Raw genomic sequence first — 26,774 nt, 5'->3', positions numbered from 1 at the left:
TCTCAATCCTTCCCAAGACCCCCCCCATCTCAATCCTTCCCAAGACCTCAATCCTTCCCAAAGCCCCATTCCCAAGACCCCACCTCCATCTCTCCCAAGACCCCACACTGCTCCTTCCCAAGACCTCAGATCCCTCCCCCTCACCCCATCCCACTCACCTGCCCCACCATGGTTTTGGCCAGCACCTCGGCACGCCGTGGGCCGCTCAGCATGTCAGCTGCTTTGAGGAAGATCTGGGCCCGGTCCTGGATGGGTTTCAAGTCCCACTCCTTCCTGGCAGCCATGGCGGCATTAATGGCTTTGTTAATGAGGTCCTGTGGAAGGGGAATGGCAGCCATGAGGAGATGCTCATCACAGAAGATCAGGGTGGGGGGTTGAACGGCCATCTGCCCAAAGATCTGTGCTCACTGTGCCGTCCCCATAAGGAAAACTCAAGGGAAAAGGGCCAGGAGCGGGGTGCTCACCTTGTCAGCATAGCAGAACTTGGCCACTTTATGCGCATGGTTGAAGGGCTGAAAAGAGAACGTAGCACCAATAATTCCCTGTCTGATTGATGCGCCCCTCATAACGTGATGTTTCACCCCAAAACTCACCGACAGTTGGTAGCGCACCGCCGACGTCCACACCTCCTCCCCACCAACCACACAGGGGATGGCTTCAGTCCGGCCCTTCAGCTCAGCAAGTGCCTGAAGAGGGGAGAAAACAGCGTTGGGGATGGATGGAGATGGGTTTAAAAAAGGGGGAAAGACTCAAAGTGATGCCATGCGTGGGTACCTTCTGGAGAGCTGCGCGCTCGGGGCTGCCGGCCTTGAACTCGAGGATGGGCTCGTTGGTCACCTGGATGGCTGCATGGTGCAAGCATCTCTGCCTAGGGAGGGAGGGATGGGGAAATCCCACTCGTGCTTCCAATAAAAGGTGCTTGGATCCCCCCAAAAGTGGGATTTTGCCCCAATAAAATGTGGTTTTATTTCAATGTGGTTTTATCCCAACAAAACCTGGGTCTATCCCTCAAAAAACTGACCTTAACCCAACAAAACCTGGGTCTATCTCCCCAAAAACTGATTTTAACCCAAGAAAATTTGCGTCTATCCCAACAAAACCTGGGTCTACCCCTCAAAAAATTGACTTTAACCCAACAAAACTTGCGTTTATCCTAACAAAACCTGGGCCTATCCCCCAGAAAACTACTTTCAATCCAACAAAACTTGGGTTTATCCCAACAAAACCTGGGTTTCTATCATTCGAGTTTCTATTTCTATCCAAATTTTATTTGGATGGTTTCACCCAAATAAAACGTGGATTTATTCCAACAAAATTTGGTTTTATCCCAACAAAACGTGATTTAATCCAAGGAAAACCTGAGTTAATCACAATCAAATGTGTTTCTATCACCATAAAACATGGTTTTATCACAATAAAATATGAGTTTACCCCAACAAAACGTGGATTTATACCAACAAAACCTTGGTTTATCCCAACAAAATTTGGGCTAATCACAATAAAATGTGTTTCTATCACAACAAAATACGGTTTTATGTCATAAAAAGGTGAGTTTATCCCCCAAATATGAGGTTTTACACCAACAAAATGTGGTCTTACCCCACCAAACCATGTTTTTTATCATAAATACTCCAATAAAACATGTCTTTATCCCATTAAAATGTGTTCTTATCCCCATAAAACACATTTTCATCTTAATGTGGTTTTATCTTAATAAAGTGTTTTTAACCAAAGATAATTTGTTTTTGTCCCAATAACACGAGTTTATCTCCATAAAATGCTGTTTTCTCCCCAGAAATGTATTTTCACCCCAATAAATTTTGTTTTTTATTCCAACAAAACCCGAGTTCATCCTCCTAAAACGCAGTTTTACCTCCTCTAAACGTGTTTCTACTGCAGTAAAACACGCTTTTATTCCAATAAACACTTATTTAACCCAACAAGGTTTGGTTTCATCCCAACAAAACCCGTTTCTTTTCTTTTTTTTTCCCCCAACAAAACGCGGTTTCGGTGCTCCCAGGCTGAAAAAAAAAAAGCTGAAGATGCTGGATCAAAGGTTTCTACGGGATGGGAAATGGTTGGGGGCACCGGAGCGTGGCAGCTCCGAGCTTTTGCCATTCCAACGCCCGCCGCAAAGGGGCGGAGAGAGGGGCAAAGGTTGGGAAGGCGGTGGGGTCGGTGCCCGCGGTGAGGGGTTGGGGGGCAGCCAAGCACCCGCGGGGCTCCTTGAGTTGTGTCCTCCTCCATTGGGCATCGCTTGGGGTTGGTGGGAATTGCCTGGGGGGGGACAGGAGGAGACTGAAGGGGGAGAGGGGCAGCACGAGGGGATGGAAGGACAGACAGAGGGACGACAAGAGGGGATGGAGGGACAGACGGGGGGGACAGACGAAGGGACAGCAGGGGGGACGTGGGCTCAGCCGGCACTCACCCGCGGCCCCGCAGCGCCCGCCACATCCCGCAACGCTCCGCTAGGTTTTACACGGCAGAGCCCGCAACGCTCCGGGCGGGGAGGGTGAGGAACGAAAAAACCCCGAGGTTATTAAAAACAACAGAGGATGGATCGCTGTTGTGGGATAAAGGGAAAAGGAAGAGAGGTGCCGACAGCCGAGGGTTGAAGGCCAACGCGCGGGGATGCGGGATCGAGGTGTAAAGTCTGCGGGGTTGGAGGGCGGTGATGGGGATCAACCCGGGTGCGGAGAGGCAGTGGTTGAGGCCGGGACGTAGGAAGGGGCGGAGCGTAAAGATAAGGGAAAATAATTAAATAAAGGCGATTAATTAATTATTTTTTCTTTAAAGGCGGAGGGGGTGAGGGAAAAAAAGGGGGAAAAAAAAGGAGAGGAAAGAGAGGGATTAAAAAAAAAGGGGGAAGAGAAAAAGGGGAGAGGAAGAATGGGGAGAAAAGTGAGCGTGGGGGGGGAGTAAAAGGGGAGGGAAAGTAAGGGGAGAAAAAAAGAGAGGAAAAAGGGCGGGGAAAGGGGGGTTGAAAGGGGAGAGGAAAAAAATAGGGGAAAAAAGAGAAGGGAAAAGAAAGGAGAGGGGGAAAAAAGGAGAGAAATATGGCGGGGAAGTAAGGGGAGGAAAAAAAAATAGGAAAAAGGAAGAAAATAGAGGGGGAAAGGGGAGGAAAAAAGAGAGGAAATATAAGCGGGAGGAGAGAAAAAAGGAGAAATAAGGGGGGAGTAAGGGGAGGAAAAAAAGAGGAAAAGGGGAGAAAATAGAGGGGAAAGGGGAGGAAAAAAGAGGGGAATAAAAGGGGGAGGAGAAAAAAAAAACGAGAAATAAGGAAGGGAAGTAAAGGGAGAAAAAAAGGGGGAGGAGAAAAAAAGGGGGAGGGAAAAAAGGTGGAGAAGAAAAAAAAAGGGGAGGGAAAAAAAGGAGGAGAAAAAAAAAAGTGGGGAGGAAAAGGAGAGGAGAAAAAGGTGAGAAAAAGCGGAGGAAGAAAGGAGACAAGAAGAGAAGGAAAGAAAAGAGAGAAAGAGGATAAAAGAAAAAAGAGGAAAAAAAAAGGAGGAGAAAAAAAGGCAAAATAAACAGAAAAAGAGGAGAAAAAGAAGAAAAAAGAAAAACGCTCCCGAATGAGGCCTGCTCGCAGCCTTTGCCCAGCTCAGGGGGAAGGGAAAGCAGCTTAAGGGAACCTTGAAGAACACCTCCTTAAGGAACAAAAACTTGAACAAAGTGAAATTTTAGCCCTCAATGGATCCCTGGCCCTTCGGCAGGGAGAAGCTGGGCTGCAAAGCAGCCGGGGCTGTGTGAGCATCGGGTGCTTTAATGCCCCCCAAAGGACGTGAGCAGCTGAAAGATCTCTGTTTCATACTCGGGTGGTTTGGGATCGGCTCAGAATTCCCCACATTCCCTCAATTTGGGGTTTTCAGGAAGAAATGACGGCCGTCCCTCCCCCAGCCCTCCCCACCCCTTCACTGCAGGCTGCAGCACAAGAACGAGCAGGCACAGGCAGGAACCAGGAGGTTTGGTATTTATTTAAAGTGTTTTTTTGTTTCCCCTCGAAACCAAAGAGCCGGGACCCCCAGCACAGCCCCCCCCCTTCCTGCAGAGCAGAGCCGGGACGGACGGACGGAAGGACAGACGGACGATGGAGGGAGCGACGAGCAGAACTGAGCGGTGGGTTTTGGCACTAATGAAGAAAAACTGCAATAATCCATTGGAAATCAAAGGAGCTGGAGTCCTTCTGGCTCTTGCTGCTCCTTCTGAAATGGATTCAGGTCAACAGGAGCCTTCCATGGTCCCAAATCTGCCATTGGTGGTGTCAGACACCACGGGCCCAAATCCACCCCCAGCTCAGCTCAGGACCCGGTGCTGCTCCATCCTCACCTTGGATCCCAGCTGGCATCACCAGTTCTTTTGTTTTTTTGTTTTTTGTTTTTTTTCTTTAAAAGAAGCCAATATACAGAATACAAAGCACAATATTTACAACCGGACGGTAAACAGGTTCCAACACCCATCAGTAGTCTGTTTTGATGTGTATAAAAAACTCTTACAATGACCTAAAGAGGGACTGACGAAAAGTGATTCATTCATTGACACCCTCCACTCCGACACCTTAAATAATAAATAATTGGGTTTTTTTTTTCTTTTTGGCAGAACTGAAGCTACGTACACTTGAGCAAGGGCTAAATTGTGTTTCTTGTAGTGAAAGGAGCGTTTGGTGATTGAGCTTTTCAGTCATCTTCAGCTCTTTCTTGATGACAAATCAACCTTTGGGGGTTCCAATGAGAGCTACGGGAGGAGCATCATTTCAGGCAGTGAACCCCACAGCGTTGGGTTTGTGGTCCAATGGGATGGGGAGCTCTGCCATGGAAACGGTGCTGTCAGCTGCAAGGCCCTCAAAGAACCCCAGCCTGGTGGGTTTTTAAAGCATTATTTCCTCTACAGAGACCCGACCCAGAACTGGGTGACCTTTGAGGCCCCTTCCAACCCAACTGTTCTATGATCCTATGGAATTAGATAGGAGGGAATCGTCGTTTCCAGAAGCATCAAGTAACCCATTTCTGCCAACACAATTTGTTGCTTCTGCAAAAGAGAAGCTCGGAACGGCTCCCACGGACGCGGAAGGGTCTTAAGACACAGAACTCTACACAAAAACAGACAACAAGAAATAATCAAGTGTTTCTTCACTACTCTGCCAAAGACTTGGGGTCAAACCTCCAGCCTCTCCACCAACGGCTGGGGAGGGACTGAATTAAGAATTTGGCAGGCAGTATGTCTAGTTCACCTCTACCACCAGCATCATTAACACCAGGATACAGTGCAGCAATCTCTTGTTTAAAACTCACACTGATAAAGTTATCTTGTAATAAAAGCTTAAAATGGAGCATTTTGGGTGACACAAATCGCTAAAACCTGCGTGTTCCCCCAGCAACCCAAGTCCTGGAGCAGTGCATAAGAAACAAAACCCAAAAATCCTGAAGCAAAATGTGGAAAATCCTCGTTGGGGTGTTATTACACCATGGAAGCACGGCATGGAAAAGTCTGGTCGACCCCTTTGGTCAACCAGAGCTCAACTGTGATTTAGCACTGACCACAGCATTATAATTGCTTTAAATATCATCTCTAAAATAAAGCACTCACAAACGTGCAACACAGCTGGAGACTTCCCCATACTGCAGTTCCAGCACAAACATTCTCCCAGCTTTTCCCACAGCCAAAGGAAACACGAGCAAAGAGCTGCTCCACGTAGGGCTGCGCGCACCCAACCGTCGCCGCTCTTGGACCATGACCTCAGCTTGTGTTTTTGCTGGCAGCAAAGGCGATGGAAAAACACCTCGTCTTGGGTGGAAAGAGCTTTAGATCTACAGCCAGGCACTATTTAGATCTACTCTGTTTCGTTAATTCCCATTTACGCTGGCGGAGACCAACGCAACGCGTCTTCCAAGTGGGAAGGACACGAAGCCAATTCGGGGCAGTAGGAATGGGCTGAGAGCAGCAGTAATTCTGCAGGTTGAGGCTTCCCTACCTCTGAGGAAGCGATGGGGAACACATCTCAGCCCTACCCATCCCATCGTTCCACATCATCACTTGAAAACAAGTCGGGGATTTCGGAGTCCCATCAAAGCAGGAGAGACTTCACAGGGGAACAGTTGCATTTGCCAACAGAACTCTGTTTGCACTTTAAAAACCTCTAATAAAAATAGAATATATACCGTGTGGGTTTTTTTTTATATAAATAATTACATATTTAGCTTAGTTGAATTTCATTACACCCCCCCCTCCCCCCATACCTTTTGTTTTTTAATACATTTGTTTTTACGTTGTCTGAACTAATACAATAATTACTACATCTTTGAAAAAGTGTTTGTGTCACGTTATTCTTTGGACATTTCTGAACGACATGCATCCACAAAAGCAACCGCCAGTGTTTACTGAAAACGTTATCTTTTTTTTTTTGTACAAACCCATTTTAGGAATTGGTTCTATTATTACACCGCTAACGAGCAAAAAAATTTGCTTCCTTGAAACCCCCTTTTAAAAAAATGAGAAACAATGAGGAGGATTTTCTGATTATCAGTCTAAAAAAGTGTCAATATGACACCGCATTTATGAGTAGTAAACAAAAATAAAGTATTTACAGCTTTACAAAGGAAAGGGAAAAAAGAAAAGAAAAAGAAAGAGGTCACCAAAATCATTTTCCAGCATTTTCACCTTTTTTTTTTTCTTTTTTTTTTCTGGCAAGCTTTTGATCTGGTTGCTACAGAGTGGTTCAACACAAACAGAGCAGGGCCTAGCTTGATGCTAAACCAACCAAAGACCTCCTAGGGAAACTATCAAGGACCAACCTTGGTCACATCCAACAGGTTGACCCGCTGAGACCTACATGAAAATAAAACCCCAATCCCAAGTATGAAAACACCTTTTTTTTTGTTCTTTTCGTCCTAGAAAATGGATTACATATGGTTATAAGAAAGACACCAACGAGCATGGTAACCTACCATCACACACATCACCATCGCACACGTTATTTCTATACTGTCTACTACGAACCCACGTCCCTTACACTTACCAAAAAATACAACCTATGACAGATGCTTCTCATAATTATGGCTACGAGATGAGCTGTGGGTTACAGCTCCGTTTCTGCTTCCTCACTTGGCTCCCACTGTCAAACTGAGGATATTCTTTCCCACCTCACCACGCCAGCTACTCGCTGCAAGGCCACTCAGCCTTTTTCTTGCGACGTCACTGAGTTTTAAAACAACGATAATTAAAAGAACCCAACAAAACTAACAGCAGCTAAGCTGGACGGTCATTGAAATTGCTCAGTTTCTCCAGTACCAAGGAACATCTCATAATTTGAGGACAGCCACACATCAGCCTCCAACGAGGCTGACTCACTGTGCAAGGAGATTGCTTAATGCCTCCACCAAAGTCACTAAAGCATTACAGACATTCAGCTTTGGCAGACGGTTTCCCAGCCTCGTGAGAAACGACGTATTTAGCAGCTGAAGTTCATACAGGCTCAAAAACCCTAACAGTACTTTATTGAAAGCATGCAGTCACAAAAATATCCCATCTGGTATTTCTTGCCCCCTCCCACCCGCCCCGCACTCGCAGCCCTAGTGAACGTGACACTTACCACTTTGGCCACCAAAGAAATAATAGGAATGAGCACTTTGGAATAAGGCACCTTCCTCACCTACGTGATGAAGAAGCCCCTAAAACACACCACAAGAACTGCTGCTAACTCTACGAATAACAGCGCTGAGTATTTTAACCAGTGAGGGAACCACAACCTTGGATCTCTTCTCTTGGACGGAGGCCGTGGATGCTCACGCTGTGAATCCAGATGGGTCACCCCCAGTAGTTCTCCTCGCTCTGAACAACCAGGAGAATCCCTCTGAGCTCCTGCCCCCTCTGCACAGCAGCACGAGATGGGGAGGTATTTTCAGCCCATTTGCTGAAACACTCGTGCTCTTTTTGCAAGAAAGCAATATTGATCTCTGCTGGCTGTATGCTTACGATGCAGCCCTGCTGATTTCGGATCAATAAAGAAGAGAGGCTTGGAAACAATACTCAGGAAGCTAAAAGATGGCCACCCTACCTTTATATAACACTGAGAGGGTGCTTAAATCTGGAATTTCCCTGCCCAGTCCTAGCACTGCTCAGATGAAACAGCTGCTAAGTTTTCTGGCAGGTACAAAACACATTTGGTATTTACTCCTCTTGCAAGTGCTAGTTAACTACAGAGCTACCTTTAGGCAGTATTAACTACACTTGCAATCTTGCTTTTAAATACAAACAAAAAACATTATTGGCTTAGGTTTATACCCTGTTTTTACCTGGCTGAGGTGCTACGACTCCCACTAATAACCACAAACAGCTTGATGATGCCAGAGGTGCAGACTTCTGACACAGATTGCCAAAGCCTTCTCACAGAGAAAGCACACAGCTGTTCCTCTCTAACTTCAGGGCAGCAGCAGTTTGGGATTGATTTTACTACGCCCTAAAAAGGATTACAGTGCTGTCTGTTGTTCAGCTTTGCTGAAGAATGGTGGTCTGGAGCTCTCTCAGTGTCATCTCAAGCCCACATCCATAGCACAACATGTCAGTTCATCCCGATGCTTCAACTATCCCACGTCACGAAAGCAGCATAAAGTGGAGTTATCTCCCTGTCAGCAAAGTAAAATCTGCAAATGCTGTGGTTTAAAAACAATATCCTGAAGGAAAAGAAAACACAAAACAACTCCGGAACTGAAGGTCTCACTTCCCCCTCCATCCAACCACTGGAAACAAAGGCATTGAAACAAGACTTTCCTCCTCAAAAGAAGCTCTACAGATAACTAACGTGTGCAAAGTGTTTTGAGCTTTCCTTCCCCCAAGAGATAACTGTAGCCCAGCAGGGATCAAACATTCCATATCAATAAGGCGCGCTTATTTTTTGTTGCATAGTAGTTTATCAGTGACAGTCCCACCCCAACAAACCCTCCCTCACCCACTGCTTTGCCACCGAGCTGAGACCTGCTGCCTCTGAGTCTGGAGTTTGGCAGAGACCTTGTCCAAATCTCCAAATCTCAAAGGTTCCTTCACCCAGAAAGAGGGAATGAAGAAACTCCTTTCGGTCTTGAAACCCTGGATTATTTTTAAATGTTTACAGATCAATTTGCAGGCATTCTTTTCTTTTTTTGTTTTTTTGGTGTGCCAGGCTTTGGTAATTACACCACAATTGTCTCGGGTTCCTTGCTCAGTTTGCCAGTATTTCTTTTGCCAATCGGTGCAGCAGTTCCATAAAACCAGAAGCTTGTTGAAATATCCAGAGCCTTTGCAGCACTGTTCTCTGCTGCAACCAGATTTCTCAATAGATACGTATATAATTTACTGTTTTTTTTTTCATATAAAAACACCTGCTAGTAATATTCCACTGGAGCTCAAAGTGGCTCAGCTTGGGGCAAAGGCACAATTAAAACACCATGTTTTCTTACAGGACTCTGCATTTGTGAATTGTATAACAATAGAAATTTACAGCACCAATCCTTGGGTGGGGTGGGGATGCGTGTAGGAATGAGTCCTTAGAAGCCCGATGCAGGGGCTTACAAGTCTTAATTTTGTTCTTTTCACCCCCCATCAGTGTGTTGTTTTCCAATCTTTGCTTGTGTTTTCCCTTTCACTGAGTGCTCCAACCACGTATCAGCTGACCATGGGCTCCACATCCGCGTCTCTGTCCAACTCATCCTGAATTTCATCTGTGTTTCCTGAGTCGCTGCTGGCTACAGAGCTGGGAGATGGAGAATTTCTGCAGAAAATTCAGAGAAAGGTTTAGACAAAGCATTAAACACCGCTGACAGGCAAGGAAACGTGGGACTTGTGGAGGGAATCGTCACTTTCACTCTTCAAACAATTAAGAATAGCTCTCATTACCAACAAACTTCAGTTTTTGCAGTAAATAAAAGGTGGGATGGTAAGGAGGAGGATTCCAAGATCTTACTACCTGTCAGCTGAACCTTTGATAAGCCTACGACAGGTTTCCATTTGAACATCCAGGCCCCTCTTCATGCTGCACATCTCCATGTACTCGTGAAGGTGGCGGTTCATGTCACTCTTGGCTGTGGCCAATTCCAGCTGGAGGAGAAGAAAAACACATCAGCTCAAGGTGAGTTGCTAGCAGCTCCTCCCAGCCTCCCTCAGCTTTACACACTGCTGGGGATATATAAATCCTTTATGCCAGTGGTGCATGCTGAGAGTGCATTCATCTCCTTATGAGGTGTATTTTAATCAGAGCTCAACTCTGTTTTTAGAACAGCTCTTATATCCTGTTCTGCTGCTTTCTTTGTCAGCACATAGCAGTGAATGAAAGCACATTCGGGGCTAAGATGGTGAGAAGCTACAGATGTTGTGCCTGGCGACCCCTGAGGTGGTTTCCTGTGAAACATTTCCCAGTCTGATGGCGGGCAATGCGAGACAAACAGCGGAACAAAAACCAGTGCACCTTGATTCTTTGCTCTGAAGGTTCTCACTGCACTGATTACAGAGCTGTGCTTAGTCAGCAGTAGTGAGGAAAACAGATATTTAGGAAAAAATATCCAAAACTGTGTCAAAGGAAAACACATCTGCATTCTTGATAGAGATACACATTCCTCCTTGGCAGTGTGTGCATGTATATCTGTGACGAGAGCACTGCACACGTTTTGTCCATTACTCATTATTTATATGATCATGAATCACTTCCTTACCTCTATCTGCCCTATTGTTTCTTGGTATTCCTTGTCTCTTGTTTTAAAGAAAGACTCTGTTTCGTGGATCAAGTTTCCCAGGTTTTCTTCCTGATGGGAAATCAGGACACAAAGAATTAGCAAGAAACCGACAGAGCAGCAGACTGTGGATTTTTCTCACAGAACCTCACTGGGAAGCACAAGTTCTTACACCCTCCCATGCAAAAGGAACCTTGGATCAAGACTCCAACAACAAACAGATACCTGATGATGCCAAAGAATGAAACTGCTGCATTTGCTGAACCTTTCCCAGTCTGATCACACAGAAATATGCAGCAATCACTTTCCAGACATGAAACTCCTTTTTTTTTTTCCCCTTGTATTGAGCACACCACTACTTACAGCATCGCTCTGGAATTCTTATCTTCTGATTCCATACTGCTACTCCCAAGACCATTCAGTTTCCATCATCTCACAGCCTACACGCACTGTCCCCTCTCAAAATGCCTTACTTAAATGCTAGGCAAAGTAATCAATTTAACACAACTGAGTTGATGAGCATTCATTTTGCCACCATCCTTCGGCCACATCCCCAGCAGCTTCATCAGGACCCTACATGGGATCAACGTCAGGCTAACCAGCCTATAGTTACAACAATCACTCCACTTATCCTTTTATATGCAGAAGCAGGAAGACCTTCAAAGAAGGTGGTGAGGGCACCGTGTAAGAACTTGAAAGGAATAAAGCCAGTGGAAGGAAGATTCAGGCATGTAAAGCACTGTGTTAAAGACCAGGCACAGACGGAGCAGTCTTTATTCTGCATCTCCATCTACAAGACGGATCTACCCTTTCCTTGTACAATTTTCATTTAGAAGGATTTAAGCTTCTTAAAACCTTTAGAGTTTTTGCACTGAAGGTCTGAGTTCGGCAATATTCCTCTGATAGCTGTGCTTATACATGCACACATGGGTATATGCAAATAAATCTGTCACTAATTCCAGTACATGGCTGCACGTTATCACTCTGCCACTCTTCCTGCTCAAAAGACGTACAGCTAAGTATGCTGCTTTCTGCAGTCCCAGCACTTTGAAATAATCTCTGCAGTTTCAGGCTATGCCAGATGATCCACAAATGGGAAGATGTAAATTAACACACCCCTGGCAGTCAACACAAGACAATGTTCAGGAGACTGCTGCCTCAGCATCTCTGTACTACGGCAATGATGGGAGAAGGCAGGATTATTGCCTACCTACTGCTGTCATGCTGCTCAGTAATGAAATAATAGCATCACGTTTAAGACTGCCTGCACAGAGCCAGACCTTGCCATTTCAATCCCTCTTTAGGCCTGTTCTAAAAGGCTCAGGAGTCACTGAATGAGGCAGCGTGCAGCCATTAGCTTACTTTGCATGGGATCTTAAGGATTAAGAGCAAGCTGTTTATTATCCACCAGCACCAGGAGATTCCTATTGACTGGGAAGACAGAAGCACAAGATCTGTGGGCTCAGAAGATCCCTCGGGCCTCACACAGCCCTTTGTGTCAGGCTGCATATACCTTAGCATCACACATGGCACACACCAAGTTTACTTTTCTCCCTGCTGGAGTGAGGGCACGGTACCATCTCACACACTGCATGTGCTGGTTTTGGGTGAATGATACCCTACAGAGAAAGTGAGATGCTGCATGGGAGATAAAGGGCTTTAGCTGCCTCGCTGGGCAGGGTGACAGGTGGTGTGATGCTCCTACAACAGCTAGAGCCTTGGATCTTTTGACACTTGCTTGATATTTCTACCTCCTTCAGTTTGAAGGAGCAGAAGAAATAAAGTTTGGTAAACAAACTGAAAAGCAACCACGGAGAGAAAGCACTAAGAGGATTTTAAAATCAAAGCAAGTCTGCATGGCAAACTAGATCACCAGTCAAATACCCAAAGGCTCAGATGGCTCAAAGAGCAGCTGAGGGGTAGCAGTTTTGAAGAGAAGAGTTTAAGAAGACAACTGAAATACTCACCTCTCCTTGGAGGTCAATTGAAGGATTGCAGTTTGTGAAGTCCTCCCAAAGAAGCAACGTTTCCTCGTTCTCCTCCCACGTCAAGCTATCACAGTCGTCATCAAAATCAAATGTCTCACGACTGTTAAGGTAATGGAAAAGCGTGAGTGAAAAAGAACTCCAGCCCCACTCCTTCAGCCCCTCATTTAATGTTTAAGGAAAAAAGAAAACAGAAAAGGGCTTACAAGAACTGAACAAAGGAAACAAAGCAGTTGAAAATCCTGAAAGATTTTAAAAACAGGCTTTGCCACTGCCTGCAAGTCCCTCAACTCCTGGGCTCTTTGCCACTCCAAAGCAGAATAAAAGATCCTTGTTAGCATTCCCAACCCAAGCACACAGTCCTAGTTCTGTCCTCCAGATGGTGCTGCTTGTTAGTTTCCCCTGTTTGCAAAACCACAAAAATGTTTTAAACTGTTCTTTCTATACATGGGAAAATGAACTCAACCACAGTTTGGGGAATTATACAGGAAACAGCCACTAGAAGATTCCCTGCTGGTTTCACGCTGAAGTTCAGCCAACATTTTCCCCTGCAGCACTTAGAAAGATTCGTTTCAAAAATAAGTAAGAGAAAACTGAGCCCTAGAATGATGCACAAGTGAACATAAGTACTTACTATTGAGCTGGACAAGCAAAGATACTACTAAAGCCATTTAAGACTGAGAAAAAACAGTGGCAGAGTGGCCTTTAACCTCGCTATTTGGTCAAGCCCCTTTAATATGGCCAGTAGTGCAATAAAGGAAAAAGTTTCAGAAGGCAGCCAGGTCCCTCTTGGTTTGAGCAGCAGGCGGTGAAACACAAGTAGCTGCTTCTTGTCTTTGTTAAGGAGGCCTGGCAAAAACCTGAAGCAGCAGTTTGCTCATTTCTGGCTGATGCATTTCTGGTTCTTTAGCTCACTTCCTTTTAGGCAGATAACATCTCAATCCGGAAGCTGAGCTCCCCACTGTCTTCAGAAAGCTGAGAAGCTTGGCACAAGAGATGGCATTTATCTCCACAAAATAATAAACATTTTGGACATACACGATTCTGACTTTTGCAATTGAATTTCTTCAGCTCAGTTTCTTTTTGCTGCAAGCGCTATCAGAATGCAGACTCCCAGTTCTGACTGCTGTCTGTTACAGACAAATGTTGTTCAACATCGACCACGTTTTGCCTTTTTAGTGCTAGGCACTTATGCATTAAGGTCATCACTACAGACACAACAAAAGTTGCATAAGGTTTCTGTTAATAAGATCAGCTAGTTGTAAAATACACCTTCCACCTGACAAAGCCCCCAAACCAAGAGTTTACTTAATCATGTATCATCTTCAGTAAGCCACAAACACAGCACCAAGAGTTATAACATGAAGAATGACCTGCACTGCTTGGGCACATCGTGCCCTCCTACATATGAAACTGAGGAGGGAAGGAAGGGGGCATGGCCTGAAAACAGAACTTCTGGCAACAGCTGGCAACAGAAGAGGAGCCAGTGCTCCTTAGAGAAAGACTTGTGTACTCCTCCGTATTAAATACTGAAGTGTGGGAAAGCTCTGGGAATTCTTGCCTCTCCCAGCACAGTCATTGCAGAAGTTGGCAGAAGACACAAATACTGAAATGCTACTGAAATCAGACCTACGGTGCTGGCTGGGGCTCCCTCTGCCAAGAGAAAACAGCAGAGACCCTTAACTCTCGCTATCCCGTGGACACTGGGGACAAACCTTTAGGCTAAGTAAATTAACTCTTCCTGCCCTTTGACATTCATGGAATCTATACGACTGTCATCCTCTGCTACCCCTGATCTGGACACATCCACCAGTGCCACGTACCCACAGCTGACCTGAAAATCATGGGAAACACCAGAGAAGTCGGAATCACTCCTGAGCTTTCAGTGACAATGATGCCATAGATTCTGTCCAGCCCAAAAAGCAGCAAGGCTCCTCCTAAAATCCTCTAACACACAGGGAAAACACAGACTCGAATTCTCTACCATGAAAAACCTTCTGAATGCCTACAGAAGTAACTCAGTATTTGAGTTCTGAGATTAAATCTGCATTTCAGTCCTCCCCACGTTATCCACGATACTCACAGCTGATTGAACATACGCTTCATTTCATCTGTGATGTTCAAAGAACAGCTGACCTCATCGTCAGAGAACCTGCTGTTGTCTGCATCCTGTTCTGAGAGGTCATCATCAGAGGCAAGTTTTCGTTCTTTCTTCTTGGAAGCCACCTTAATTGAAGAGAAGAGTTGTAACTAGAAGGTTCGATTGAGATGCTGTGTCAAATAAAGGAGAGGCATTAGGTTGGGGTGGTTATAACCACATCAGCTCCCAGGCAGCTCAGGGATTGCATGTATTCAAGATTTGCATCCATTAGTGAGTGGGGAACAAAGAGCATAAGAAAGCAGTTCAAAAATGGCAAAGAGCAAAGCAAGCTGCAGGCTGTCAGCGCTCTACAGATGTTCATCTGTTCACTGACAACAGCCTATGGCCTACCAGAGAACATGCAGAGGTTAGAATGATACAGGGGAAAAGCAAAAGCTTGCAGGAGTGCCCAGGCAGCAGGTTTGAGAGCAAATGACAGAACTCTCCCTTTCCTGCCACCACCACAGGCCGCTGCTCCCAGTGTTGAAAAACTGTGAAGAGTAGACAAGAAACCTTGCAGAGATTCTTTAAGTCAGGTTTGTTCCCTCCCCATAAGCAGAGGCAGACTGTTTAGTCTTCAGACTGACAGAAGGAGGATCGACCCAACCATGACAATCCCTGGACAGCCTCAGAAGAAAGGAAGTTTGCAGATGTGCAGAGAATTCAAGGGACACTGTGCCACAAAGGGCAGAGAGCATCGTTGTAAGAGATGCAGCACCACTGAGTCACACACAGCCTGCTCCCAGCCCTACAGTTTTCCCTCTAATTGGCACGTGAGCCAGCCTTTGTTGGTGTTGCTCTCCATACTGATCATTTTAACCACTGCATGCTCGACCACAAGTGTGCTTTGCAGCTACCTTTGAGCAGAAAGACAGAGCAATTCCGCTCAGAGACAAGAAGGAACCACGAGCACAACGCAGTGGCTCAACATGCTACAAAAACTGTCTCCAAGAAGGAGATCAGAATCTTTCTGGAAAGAAAGGGAAAAGAAAACAAGAACAGAAAAACAAACCACCAAACATTAAGGCAACTTCACCACAACCAAAATACACAACCAGTGGAGACCACAAAGGTATTTAGAGTGTTTTCACACAGCATCACAACACGGAGAAAAGCACTGGACTTATTCAGGGATTGGACAGGACAGGTTTAGACCAAAGTGAAGCTGGATTAATCACAATTGAAAGAGCAGGTATGACACAAGATCAACTGCAATGGGAGTTACAGGTTTGCTCAACACAGAGCTATAACTGCTTGCTTTTGTAGCAAATTATACGGCTTTTCCTACTAGCACCAAGGAGCCATAGGAGCTCAAGGAAAGCAATTAGAGCTGCAGGTCTCACAATGCAATCATAACTCGCCACCACAGAAGTGTTATTTCTGGCTGTGGGGCTCGAGCCAGAAATAAGAACATTCAGATGACAGTTCTACAAGCTTAAAACCTCTCACTTGTGAGGAGGAAGCCATTTATACAAACCTAGGCCCTGGAATGCTTTTTTTAATGCATTCATTACCGAACGGGATCAAGACTAACATCATATCTTAAAGTTCATCTTGAGTGAAAACTCTCCCCATTCTTGTTTTTCTCTTAGTGCGACATCAGAAGACAGCTACACTCCAACGCTGAGAAAGAAGAAAATGGTTCTGCACAGAGAAATTTCAATAAATGGAAGCGACCTGGACCACGCTGTTCGACACTGCTCCCTCTTGACCCATCACTGCTCGTCCTGCCCTACAGAAAATTCACAGCCTAATCACCTGGAAGATCTTGGAAACGTCTTCAGAGTTGCGCTGCTGCGCTACATCGCACAGCTTGGCTGTGATATCGATTCGCCGACAGATGTCCATGTCCACCTTCATGGCCTTTTCTTGAATCTTTGTGTCCAGGTCTGTCATGGGCTGCAGGAAGGACAGCAGTGATTATCTTCTATTATTATACAGTTCAGGAAAGCAGAGATACCCCATAGTATCTCTCTAACCCCAGGGCTTACCATCCTTAAACAATATTACGTCCTGCTCTCCTGGAAAGCAGACCACACAGCTAACAGAATTAACATTCATGTCCAATTCCAAGAAAACCTCAGCTCAGTTCTTTGCCACTGAACAACCTATGCCCAACCCAACACAGCTTTTGGATGTATAAGGGCTGCTCCTAGTCAGACAGTACTGCTGGATCCACAAAGTAACGCCGTTCTGTGTTTTTACAGACACCCGGCCCAGGTGAGATGTTCTCTGTTGGAAAGCATCTCAGTGATTGGGAAATCATCCCACTGACCAGAAAAATGGAAAAACTCTTTGCAGAGCACTCCTCAATAGCAAATTCGCTTTCCAACAAGAGGACTTGGTTTTGTTTTCCTTTGAAACATCAAGTAGGTTTCTTTAGGAGTTGGACTCAGCGGTCTTAATGGGTCCCTTCCAATTTGGGATATTCTATGATTCTCATTCTTCTCCAGCCTCTGTCAAGCACCTCTCGACAACTTGGGGAGGTTTTTATTTTCCAAACACACTGAAAAAAAAAGGAGGCTATGAGCAATGACACTCTTTAAACACACTCTTATCAACTGAACAGGTAGCAGTGATTCTTATCAACAGGAAGGAACGAGGCACATGCCAACATTTTGTGTTTCTCTGCTCTGCATATTTACATGGAAGGACTCAAACAAGCATTCTTGCTGCTTTCCTTAGGCTCTCTTCCACCTTGCAAAGCTCAGAGCACACCTTCTCTCGAATCCAGCAGGATGTTTGCATTCACCACCACCCTTTTTGTACACACTGAACAACACCTTTCCCTCTGTGAACGAGTTCTAAGTGATGCAGCCCTAACAAGATTCACACTGCCTCTAACCAAGCATGCCTATTCTTCATTAAACACCAGAAGAAGAGACAGCTAATTGCCAAATTTCGCATGAATAGATCCAGTGGCCCTGAGAGAATACATTTGACACCAGGGAGCAGGTTCTGCAAGCTCATATAAAGACCGGAGGAAGCGGTTTCTAAACAAAATTACTGAATAAATAAGCATAAGAGAACATCTTCATTAGACAACTGGCATCAGCACACTGCTTCAGTCTTATGGAGAAAGCCACCTTAGTGTTCACCCAGCTTTTCTTTCAGATATCTGCACGATTGTGCCATCAGTATGGCTAAACTGCAAGACAGCTGCATGGTGATTGAATCCTTTTCCCTAACCAGGGAGTTCTCCATCACATTCCCCACGGCTGCAGATTGGAATGCCAGCATCGCCAGCAGTGGAATCGGGGGAGGAAGGGAAGAGTCCAGTTTATGGGCTAAGCAGCAAGTTAATGCATCTCTACACAGACCAGACAGGAAGCAGGGGGAAGGGAGATCTGTCTGATGCATTAGATCATAAAGGCAGTCGTAATACTAACTACAAAGCAGCACTCACTAAGACCGTAACTTTTTCATGAATGAAGCCATTTGCACAACACACACATTTCACAGAGGCAGTGGGAGTTGGCCACTCTGCTCTCCAGTGTACTTACATCACTCATCAGCCCCTTAAACACCACAAGTTCTGCTTTCAATCTCTCAATCTTTTCATTTAACTCCTCCTGGAGAGCTTCCGCTTCCTGCGCCTCCTGCAAGAGAAAGCACACAAAGAACTCAGGGGCCACAGGGCAACACACACTTCCTCACTTAACCTGAGCAGGGCTGATAAGGCACATCACCACCCCCACGCTGCACACAGCTTCCAAGCATTCACCCTGCTCTCTAGCACACAGCAAGGCATTCAGCTGCTGGGACTACAAGGGGGGTTTTAATTAAAAGACAACAACTGTTTGGATGGTGATCAGCACAGTGAAAGGTGTAGAGAAAGCACTGCCATTCAGCACAGGCTATGTGCACTGAGTGACACGGCTGGTGGGCATGGTGGGGATGGGCTGATGGATAGACTTGGTGATCTTAGTATTTTTTTCCAACCTAAATGGTTCCTGGCTCTGTGGCATGGGTTAGTGGGCAAGGGGGGGATGGGCTGATGGATGGATTTGGTGATCCTCAAAGTCTTTTTCAACCTGAATGCTCCTAGGGTTCTATTCCAGCCTTACCTCTCGCAAGGTTTCTACCATAGACTCCAGGCTCATTCTTCTCGTCAGTTCCTCTTCCCATCTGAAAGACAAGATGTGCAGATGGAGTGTTAACTGTGGGAAAGAATGTATTTTTTTCTTCCATATCACAAGTTTTCTGCTCGCTGTAGGATGATGACAGTTATTTCAGCCGTCAAGCAGATGGTCCCCCTCATTAACACACCCTCAAACCAGGGGTGTAAGTCTATAAAAGCGTAGAAGTGAAATCAGCTCTCGTTGGGATCAGCGCCCTTCCTACAGTTCTGTGCAATTTTTGGTTCCAAGTAAGGTGGGAAATATTCAGAGCAATAGGAGGCATTTGAAGTTAAATCACCCGAATCAGCACTCTCACTATTCACCTGTTCGGTCCAATCAACTCAAACTACGTGCTCTGTACATCAAAACCTGCAAGAACCTGCACGCCTCTGCAGTCTCAAGTAGAGCACCCAGATGAGTGCCTCTGAATACACAGAACTGAGAGGGTACAAGAAAAGGAGCTTCGTCATTACGAGCTGTGTAATTAAACCTTGCACTACAAGCATCGTTATTGGATTGGGTATAGAACCATGCAGCAGCTCCTCCTTGCAAGCATACAAACGTTTCAAAGGGCACTGGCAACTTCTGTCATTTGCTGACTTGAAAGCAAAGCTCTCAGAAATGTGGCCATGCTCATTCATACACGTGAATACAGTTTGAGTTCGGGAAGAAAAGTACAATGAGCAAAGAGCAGGAAGAGAGGTGATGTGTTGGCTGCCCTGGGAGGCGGTGGTCTCCATCCCTGGAGGTGTTCAGTGGAGACGTGGCACTGAGGAGACCAAAACTTTATCAAATAACGCATTGAAGGGCAAATTTAATCCCATCTGAGCTGGAAGGTGAGGAGGATCTCCTGCACGGTGCCACTTGCACAACCAGAAGCACCTGAAGGGGTTACAGCTCACTGCAGCAGCACCATGATGACATGCTTGCTGCTCCTCCTGCCATTGTGCTGCAGCAACAGCCAGCAAAGCAGCATGTGCACTCTCCCCTTACAACCCATGGTTGATTTACACAGGAAGGTTTGTGGTGCATCTTTTTACCAGTGAGGATTTACTGCCAAGCAGGGTAAAATATTTAGGCTGAAATTTGCATTTGTCATCAAATATTTCAGCTTGTATTTACACATCCTGTTTCCTTCCTGACTGCTGATTGCATGTATATGGTCCTGTAAAAATAGTAACTTCGTTTTCCAGATTTAATATTAAAGTCAAGAAGGTGAAATTAAAGCAGAGAGTAATACTGCAGTCTGTGATAGGCTCTTTCAAATACAGCAGTGCTGCTGGGCTTAAATCACTCCTCCTGGTCCTGTATGGATGCAAGTCAATGCTGGCACCGCATGCTGCTCCTCCAGGCTTTAATTGTTCCATCAGCAATAGAGGCTGCATTCTGGTTACCCTGCTGTATTACCTGCACGATGCAGTCTGCAGAGAGGGATGTGTTTTCGGGAGATGGAGCTGCATATTTTGAGCGATGGTGCCAAAAAAGCAAGCAAAAAGCATTAGCATTCCTCCCCAGCAGTTCAGCCATGCTGGGAAGCTGCCAAAATTACGCATCTCAACGTCTGCTCAGCCCAACCTCCCTCATCCTGCACAAAATTCCAGTCGTTCCATTTCTTCTCTTTATGCCACTTCAAGTGCATTTCACAGAGCGGTGATTTACAGCCCTAATTCCCTTCCTTCAGAGTCAAAGGAGAGGAAAAGGCCGTCTTCTCTTACACACAACACACCCCACTCTGGTTTCTGTTTCTCCTAATTAGAGGAGCGATCAGGTCATTGGTAGGGAAGAAGGGGAAGGAGAAGCTGGAGGCTGACAGGCACTTGATTCATTCTCCATTTAAACTTCCAAGCAAGTGAGACAATAGAAAGATTGCTCATTCATATGATCATGCTCTATTTGCTGTAACACACAGGGCTTTACAAGGGCCCTTGGCAGCTGCTATCACACGCTCCAGCAAACGCAACAAGAAGCCACTGAGAAGATGCTAAGTATGGCACTGGCATCGTTAATAATCAACGTGCTCCAAGTTACTCTCCTGATATCATTTTATGTTAGTCAGTGCCTTCTTGATGTTGATTTGACAGCAGAAGATGTGGTCACTGGGGTAGTGCAGAGGAATCAGAGGTATGGCTGTGCTTTGTGATCTCAGTGGTCTTTTCCAACCTTGATGGCTTTCCCAAAGGCTCAACCCCAGCAGGCTGCACTGGTCACTGTATCACAAATACATATTTCAAGCCTAGCCAGGCTTTTTCCCACTTTTCTCACCTACCAAAGGTGCTTTAGTCACAGCCACCACCCCCAAAAAAGGGCTAGTGTGCATTGGAGCAGATCCGGACCGATTCCCTTTTACCAGATGTGACACATTACATTCCAGCAGTGTGCAGTCACTGCAGCTCCGGGCCCCAAACTACTTCTGCAGCCCTGTGATTAAGAGTCAGTGTCTTGCATAGCTTAGAGGAGAACAAAGGCTGTTTGCTGTCTTTAAAGGGAACAGCAGCGTTGCAGGGCTATTAAACAAACAATACTCACCAGCAGTCAGCTAGGATTAAAGTTGCTTAAAGCCTTATTCCTGTAAAGCTGAGTCACACCGCAAACTTGTGTGTTTCCTTTGAAATTGGGGGAGCAGCTACACCAACACCAGCACTGCTAAGGAGGGTATCTCAGGAACTCGATGGTATCCCCTCAAACCTTCTCCAGCACTCATGAGGTTGACACAACAGGCTTCCAAACTTTCTCCTGCATCACCTGCACCGACCAACCTGAGCCTAATTCTCCTCCCTCGGTATCATCAAAGTGAACTTCAGAAGGAGAGAACTGCCCATCAGACTCACAAAAGCTGTTTAGGAAAGAGAGATTTAGAGACGATTGCCTTGGCAAAAATTGCTCGGTGAGTTTCATGAATGCAGGAGCGCAGTGTTATTTAGACAACAGATAAGATGTTTGCAAAATAAGCCAGATATAAACATACGGCCCTAAATATGCTTTTGCTCAAGGCAGAAAGGCAAATAGAGCAGCTGATCGTTAATGATGCCTGGTGGCATCCACTGCACTCGTTTCTTTCATTAAAAACACCCTTCCTCAAGGGAGCAAACCCTCCTCAAATAACATTTAGTGATGGTATAGGTATGGACTTGGAATCTTTCAGCTCTGCCTTCTCATCAGTTCGCAGGGAGATAAAGAAAAAGCAAAGAGCTCAAGTGCTGAAATCTACCATAGGAAAAAAAAGAGTGTGCATTTGAACAGTGGCTGAAATGCTCATGGACATACATGACTCCGGTTGGCTTTCCTTGCATGCTAAGGCACCACCGTTCCATTTTTTGGGCATGAGATGCACCCAGCCTTGCTCATCTGTAAGAAATGTATCACCTAGGCTGCATTCTCTGTTGCACCACACCTGCAAGGAAGTGAGAAAACCCCCACCCCATGGCAGCACCAAGCCATTCCAATGGAGACACGTCTCCGAGCTCGCCTTCCTTTGTGCCAGCACTGCTTGTTCTTTTGTGCTCTCAGCCCTTTGATGCCCATCCCTTGTTGATGGCAGCTCCAAATGGAAGGTGTGCTGCCTTCTCACCACCTCTGGCACGGGATTGAACGCTCTGCACCATGCGCTGCCCATCCCATTTCATCACCATCACGGTTACGCACCCAGGGCTGCAGCAACATGCCTGCTAATCCCTTCTCCACCACATAGATGGTAACTATCAACATTACACTTTATAATTCCGGTCATTAAACGCTGATTTCACTTAACGGCCCTTTCAGAAGTCAAACTGTGGCACTCCCATACATGAGGATGCTAATCCTGTGCGTGGCTGGAGGCAGAATTTGGGCAGGGCACGCTGGCTGGGATGTACTGCGGCACCCAGGCTAAGAGAGACTATCTGGACTTTATGGGGAGGGGACCTGAGGCTTTTTGGAGAGATGTAAACGAAGCTTTACGCTCCTAAACAAACCCACACAAAACCATTTTCTATTCTGTTGAGTCAAAAAGCCAACCAACCTTCTCCTTGTTTTTAGACTCCATTTTTCCACCCGGTGTGTTTTGCACCCAGTGAGCTGGGAGGTCACGTCAAGCAATTGCTGACTGTGAACAATTAGCTTGTTCACAAATGCTGCCTCTTGATTAAAAAAGCTTTTGCCACACAAGGATTCTCCTAGATTATCCCAAGCACAGACCATTCTGCTCCCACATGCCCTGCCTTCGTATTGAAGTAAATTAAATGTTTGTTGATGGGCTCCATGTAAAACGTATTAATTTAATGTGCACATCTGATTCCATTAAAGGCTGGCTCTAACACAGCAGCAGCAAGCTGCACTCTTGAATGAAGTCATCTGTTGTTTGCAACAGGCAGGGCAGCATTCGCTCTGCACAACTCACAGCTCTCTTTGCTCGTACTCTGCAGCATCAGATTTCCCAAAGATCAGAGCAACGAGGCTGTCCATGCAATGGAACCTGTCCATGGGTGTCTGTGCCCTGAACCTGTGGCAATGGTTGAGGTTAGACAGGTAAATTGCACTGTTCAAGCTCAGGGGGTTCGTTACAAAGGAGAGGTTAATATTAAAGCCCTCTGCTAGGCTCCATTCCTTGTGAAGAGAATTAGTGGAAGAACTCACTATACAGAAAAGCATTGTGTAATTATACCTCTTGATTATATTCATCTGGAATGATGATCGAGCCTGTTAATGGAACCACAATAAAAATCAGCTACAGGTTCATTTGTTCATTAAGTTCATTAAGCCATGCATAATGTCACAAGAGCTCAATAACTTCAAGCAGCGGCAGCAGCCATGCTGGCATTCCTTTAGAGAGCAAATGGTGCTGCTTTTCGTACATTAGGGGAATCTGCATATAATACTGCAAGATTCAGAGCCAAATTTAATGCATCTTAAGTGACACAGCTACAAGACACCTCCTGTATGACAACCCTGCAATTAAGTTCCTACTCTGAAGCATCTTTTGATACCCAGACAAGCCTTGCACCTTCCCTTCTGCACATACACCTTGAAGGCCTTCCATTGACCACTGCAGGGCTGGATGTGGTCTTAGTGGTCTTTCCTAACCATTAATGGCTCTGTAAACTAAGCCTGCAACACCACTGACCTGCTATTCTGCAGCTGTGAGCGATTAGAGCTAGATTAACACATTAACCACACCTCTGTACACCCTCCTGAAATGGACCTGATTAGGTAAGGCAATTCTATTTCATGTTTCCTGCGAGCTCACATCATCATTACATTTCTACACAGCTGCTCTGCTCCTCCAGCTCAGGTCAGGCGTGTGGAAATCCAAACTGCTCAGGAGGAATGGAGCTCTAAGGAGCAAAACCACAGAAGGCCTCTGCCTATTTGGTATTCCTCTACGAAGCGTCCATACCCTGGCATCAGAATCTCATTAATTAGAGTCACATTTAACTCTGCAGTTCTCCACACCAGCTTCTGGAACCCAATCATTTCCTGCAGAAAGAGATTTCTGGTCAGTCATCACCGGCCGCAGCCGATAAGATAGCAGCAAGCCTCATGATGTCATGCACAACACGTTAACTACTACACAAAGTGAACCAAACACTGCTTTCCTCCTGTATTTGCCAGGGCAGCAAAGAGCCTATCTGAAGGCAGGAAGGATCAGATGGAGCTGGATGTGCTGAGCTCAGAGTGCTGGGCACGGCAGTCTGCAGCCAAGCTTCCAGCAGGATTAATGCTTGCTCTTTCCCACTCAGCACCAGCAGCTTAAATTCATTTTTCACTCCTGTCAAAATCTTCTTGACGGTGTTTACAAGCCCTGAACAAATATACTTCTCTTAAGCATGAACAAACAATTCTGCAGCAGTTTTTGACAGCTGAAATTTGCCATTTTTTTTTCCAGCAGTACAGCAGACCCTGGGGAAGGGGAGAAGGATTTGTTCAGTAACGTGAGAACACAGAGCTGCCTGCCTTCCATTTTCCAATGAGCCTCGTGGTAACTGAAGCTGACCCAGTTCAGTTTCTCACAAAAAAGCCTTCTGGGGGGAAAAAAAAAAAAGGAAAAAAAAAAATAAAGCAATTTAGGAAAATGCAAGGCCTGGGGGTTTGCTTTTTTGGAGGGTGGGCAGGGAGTTCAGCGTTGACTCTGAACAAAAAGGAGGTGAGGACAAAGCCATAGCAGTATCTTAGCAAGATGAGGCAAAGATGGAAGGGGGAAAACATGCTGTGCAGGAGAGGAACCACTCAAAAGCCCCCATCTACAGAGCTCATCAGTCAGTCCTGGCTGAGCAGAACACAGCAGCACTGAGCTGCTCCTATGCACGAACACGATGAGCCCTTATCTCCTCTGCCACCCAGGTACAGAGGAGACAACTGCAAGCACAGCTTATGAAACAGCCACAGCAAAGAACATTACATTCCTGTGAAACTGTTGTCATAACTGCAGATAAAGTAATTACTCTGACTCATTTTGAAACAGGTAATCTCAAAAGCACAGGATTACACGACTGTATAGCGCTGCTAGCTACGAGTTAATTATCAAATGCTCAATTCCCATGTAAGGAAATCTCCCACAAACACAAGCACTACAAATGCTGTGCATTAAGGACAGCTGATCGTGTATAGACATTTATTTTGCAGCTACATCATTCTGGTAGGCACTGTGTCAGACATCCAGGTGCTCAGTCCCAATGCTTTGCAAACTGCTCTGAGATTTGGCCGAGTAAATGTGTTATTCCTGCCTGTATTTCCAAATATTTCCAGAACAGAGTGACAGATGCTGCAAAACTCAAGTGGGGCACAAAGAGCAGAAGAGAGGCTGTGAGCCTGAAGTAGTGCCATGTGCTGAACTCCATTCTTAGGGCCCTCATGTAGATATGTGCAAGCATCTCTGAGCAAATCACAGCATGGCCTGGCTTGAAAAGGAGCACAGTGCTCATCCAGTTCCAACCCCCTGCTGTGTGCAGGTCACCAATCAGCAGACCAGGCTGCCCAGAGCCACATCCAGCCCAGCCCTGAATGCCTGCAGGGATGGGGCATCCACAGCTGCCTTGGGCAAACAAGAAGCATTAGTTTGACACCTTGAAATAGTGTTTTTTCCTAACCCTCCAACAGCAGGGCAGGCACAGTCGCCCATGCAAAGCTGCAAAAAATCATATTTCAGTTATTGCACAGCCTGCTCAGCACCTCAGATTCTTTTAGGAAGAGCCTGGTGCAAGTGTGAACGTGAGGAACTCATAGAGCTGCACTGGGAAGGCTGGGGAAAACAAGCTCAAAGAGACCCCGTGCACACAAAGGGGACTGTGAGCTGCAGAATACAGTGTGCTATTATCACAGCGTCCCAAAAACGCCACGTGATTCCTTTGGGCAGCTCATCCCCACCATCTGCATCATTACTGACATAAATACAGGCTGCAGCAGAGCAGAACGGAGCGAGAAAGGTTTCCTCACCAAATTGTCAGGTTGGATGTTAGGATGGGAGGTACTGAGAAGCCTTCCGTGCTCAGTTTCAGGAACAAAAGTGCACAATGAAAGGGGATTATTATGACTGAGTCATGTTATAATCACAGAAGAATCCATCCATTGTTGAGAGAAACTCAGAAATTGCTTAATGCTCATCATTTAATCAAATGGATTTAAAGAGAAGATGATAGGCACCAGCATGCCCGTCCCAGAGCCTCACCATTTTTTCCTCTAATTCTTAGTTCTTTTTAATTGATATATATTTAAATCCCCACGCAGGAGACACTTCAAGACCTGGTACAAATATTAACATGGAGGCAGCACTCTGGGGGCAGGAGGAAAAAAGAAAAACCAAGCAAGGCACGCTTTGCTCTCTTAGCAAAACACTTCTACTTGCCAAAGCCTGGCAGCC

The 26,774-nt window shown here is 45.7% G+C and overlaps 2 protein-coding genes across 3 annotated transcripts in view; both read right to left on the bottom strand.

The window, feature by feature from the left end:
* ALDH4A1 (aldehyde dehydrogenase 4 family member A1) overlaps positions 1 to 2,817 on the bottom strand; it is a 9,387-nt gene extending 6,570 nt beyond the window's left edge. Inside the window, exons 1-5 of the mRNA XM_042883369.1 lie at positions 2,429 to 2,817; positions 775 to 868; positions 594 to 686; positions 465 to 512; positions 159 to 314 (exon numbers count right to left, since the gene is read on the bottom strand). Of these exons, the coding sequence (XP_042739303.1) occupies positions 159 to 314; positions 465 to 512; positions 594 to 686; positions 775 to 868; positions 2,429 to 2,454 (417 nt within the window). The 5' untranslated portion in view covers positions 2,455 to 2,817. The remainder of the gene's footprint in view (positions 1 to 158; positions 315 to 464; positions 513 to 593; positions 687 to 774; positions 869 to 2,428) is intronic.
* A 4,745-nt stretch (positions 2,818 to 7,562) lies between these two features.
* Positions 7,563 to 26,774, bottom strand: part of IFFO2 (intermediate filament family orphan 2) — a 28,721-nt gene continuing 9,509 nt past the window's right edge. Inside the window, exons 2-9 of one of the 2 annotated variants that reach the window (XM_042883283.1) lie at positions 18,890 to 18,950; positions 18,326 to 18,421; positions 16,581 to 16,721; positions 14,766 to 14,908; positions 12,665 to 12,785; positions 10,680 to 10,769; positions 9,938 to 10,068; positions 7,563 to 9,742 (exon numbers count right to left, since the gene is read on the bottom strand). In XM_042883283.1, the coding sequence (XP_042739217.1) occupies positions 9,637 to 9,742; positions 9,938 to 10,068; positions 10,680 to 10,769; positions 12,665 to 12,785; positions 14,766 to 14,908; positions 16,581 to 16,721; positions 18,326 to 18,421; positions 18,890 to 18,950 (889 nt within the window). In that variant the 3' untranslated portion in view covers positions 7,563 to 9,636. The remainder of the gene's footprint in view (positions 9,743 to 9,937; positions 10,069 to 10,679; positions 10,770 to 12,664; positions 12,786 to 14,765; positions 14,909 to 16,580; positions 16,722 to 18,325; positions 18,422 to 18,889; positions 18,951 to 26,774) is intronic. The other variant, XM_042883284.1, reaches the window with a different exon arrangement.

Source organism: Lagopus leucura, unplaced genomic scaffold, assembly GCF_019238085.1.
Source record: "Lagopus leucura isolate 7727_CA_CO unplaced genomic scaffold, USGS_WTPT01 Super-Scaffold_100037, whole genome shotgun sequence".
Classification (NCBI taxonomy): Eukaryota; Metazoa; Chordata; class Aves; order Galliformes; family Phasianidae; genus Lagopus; species Lagopus leucura.
The sequence above is the reverse complement of the archived record's forward strand: the minus strand, read 5'-3'. Positions and strand labels throughout refer to the sequence as shown.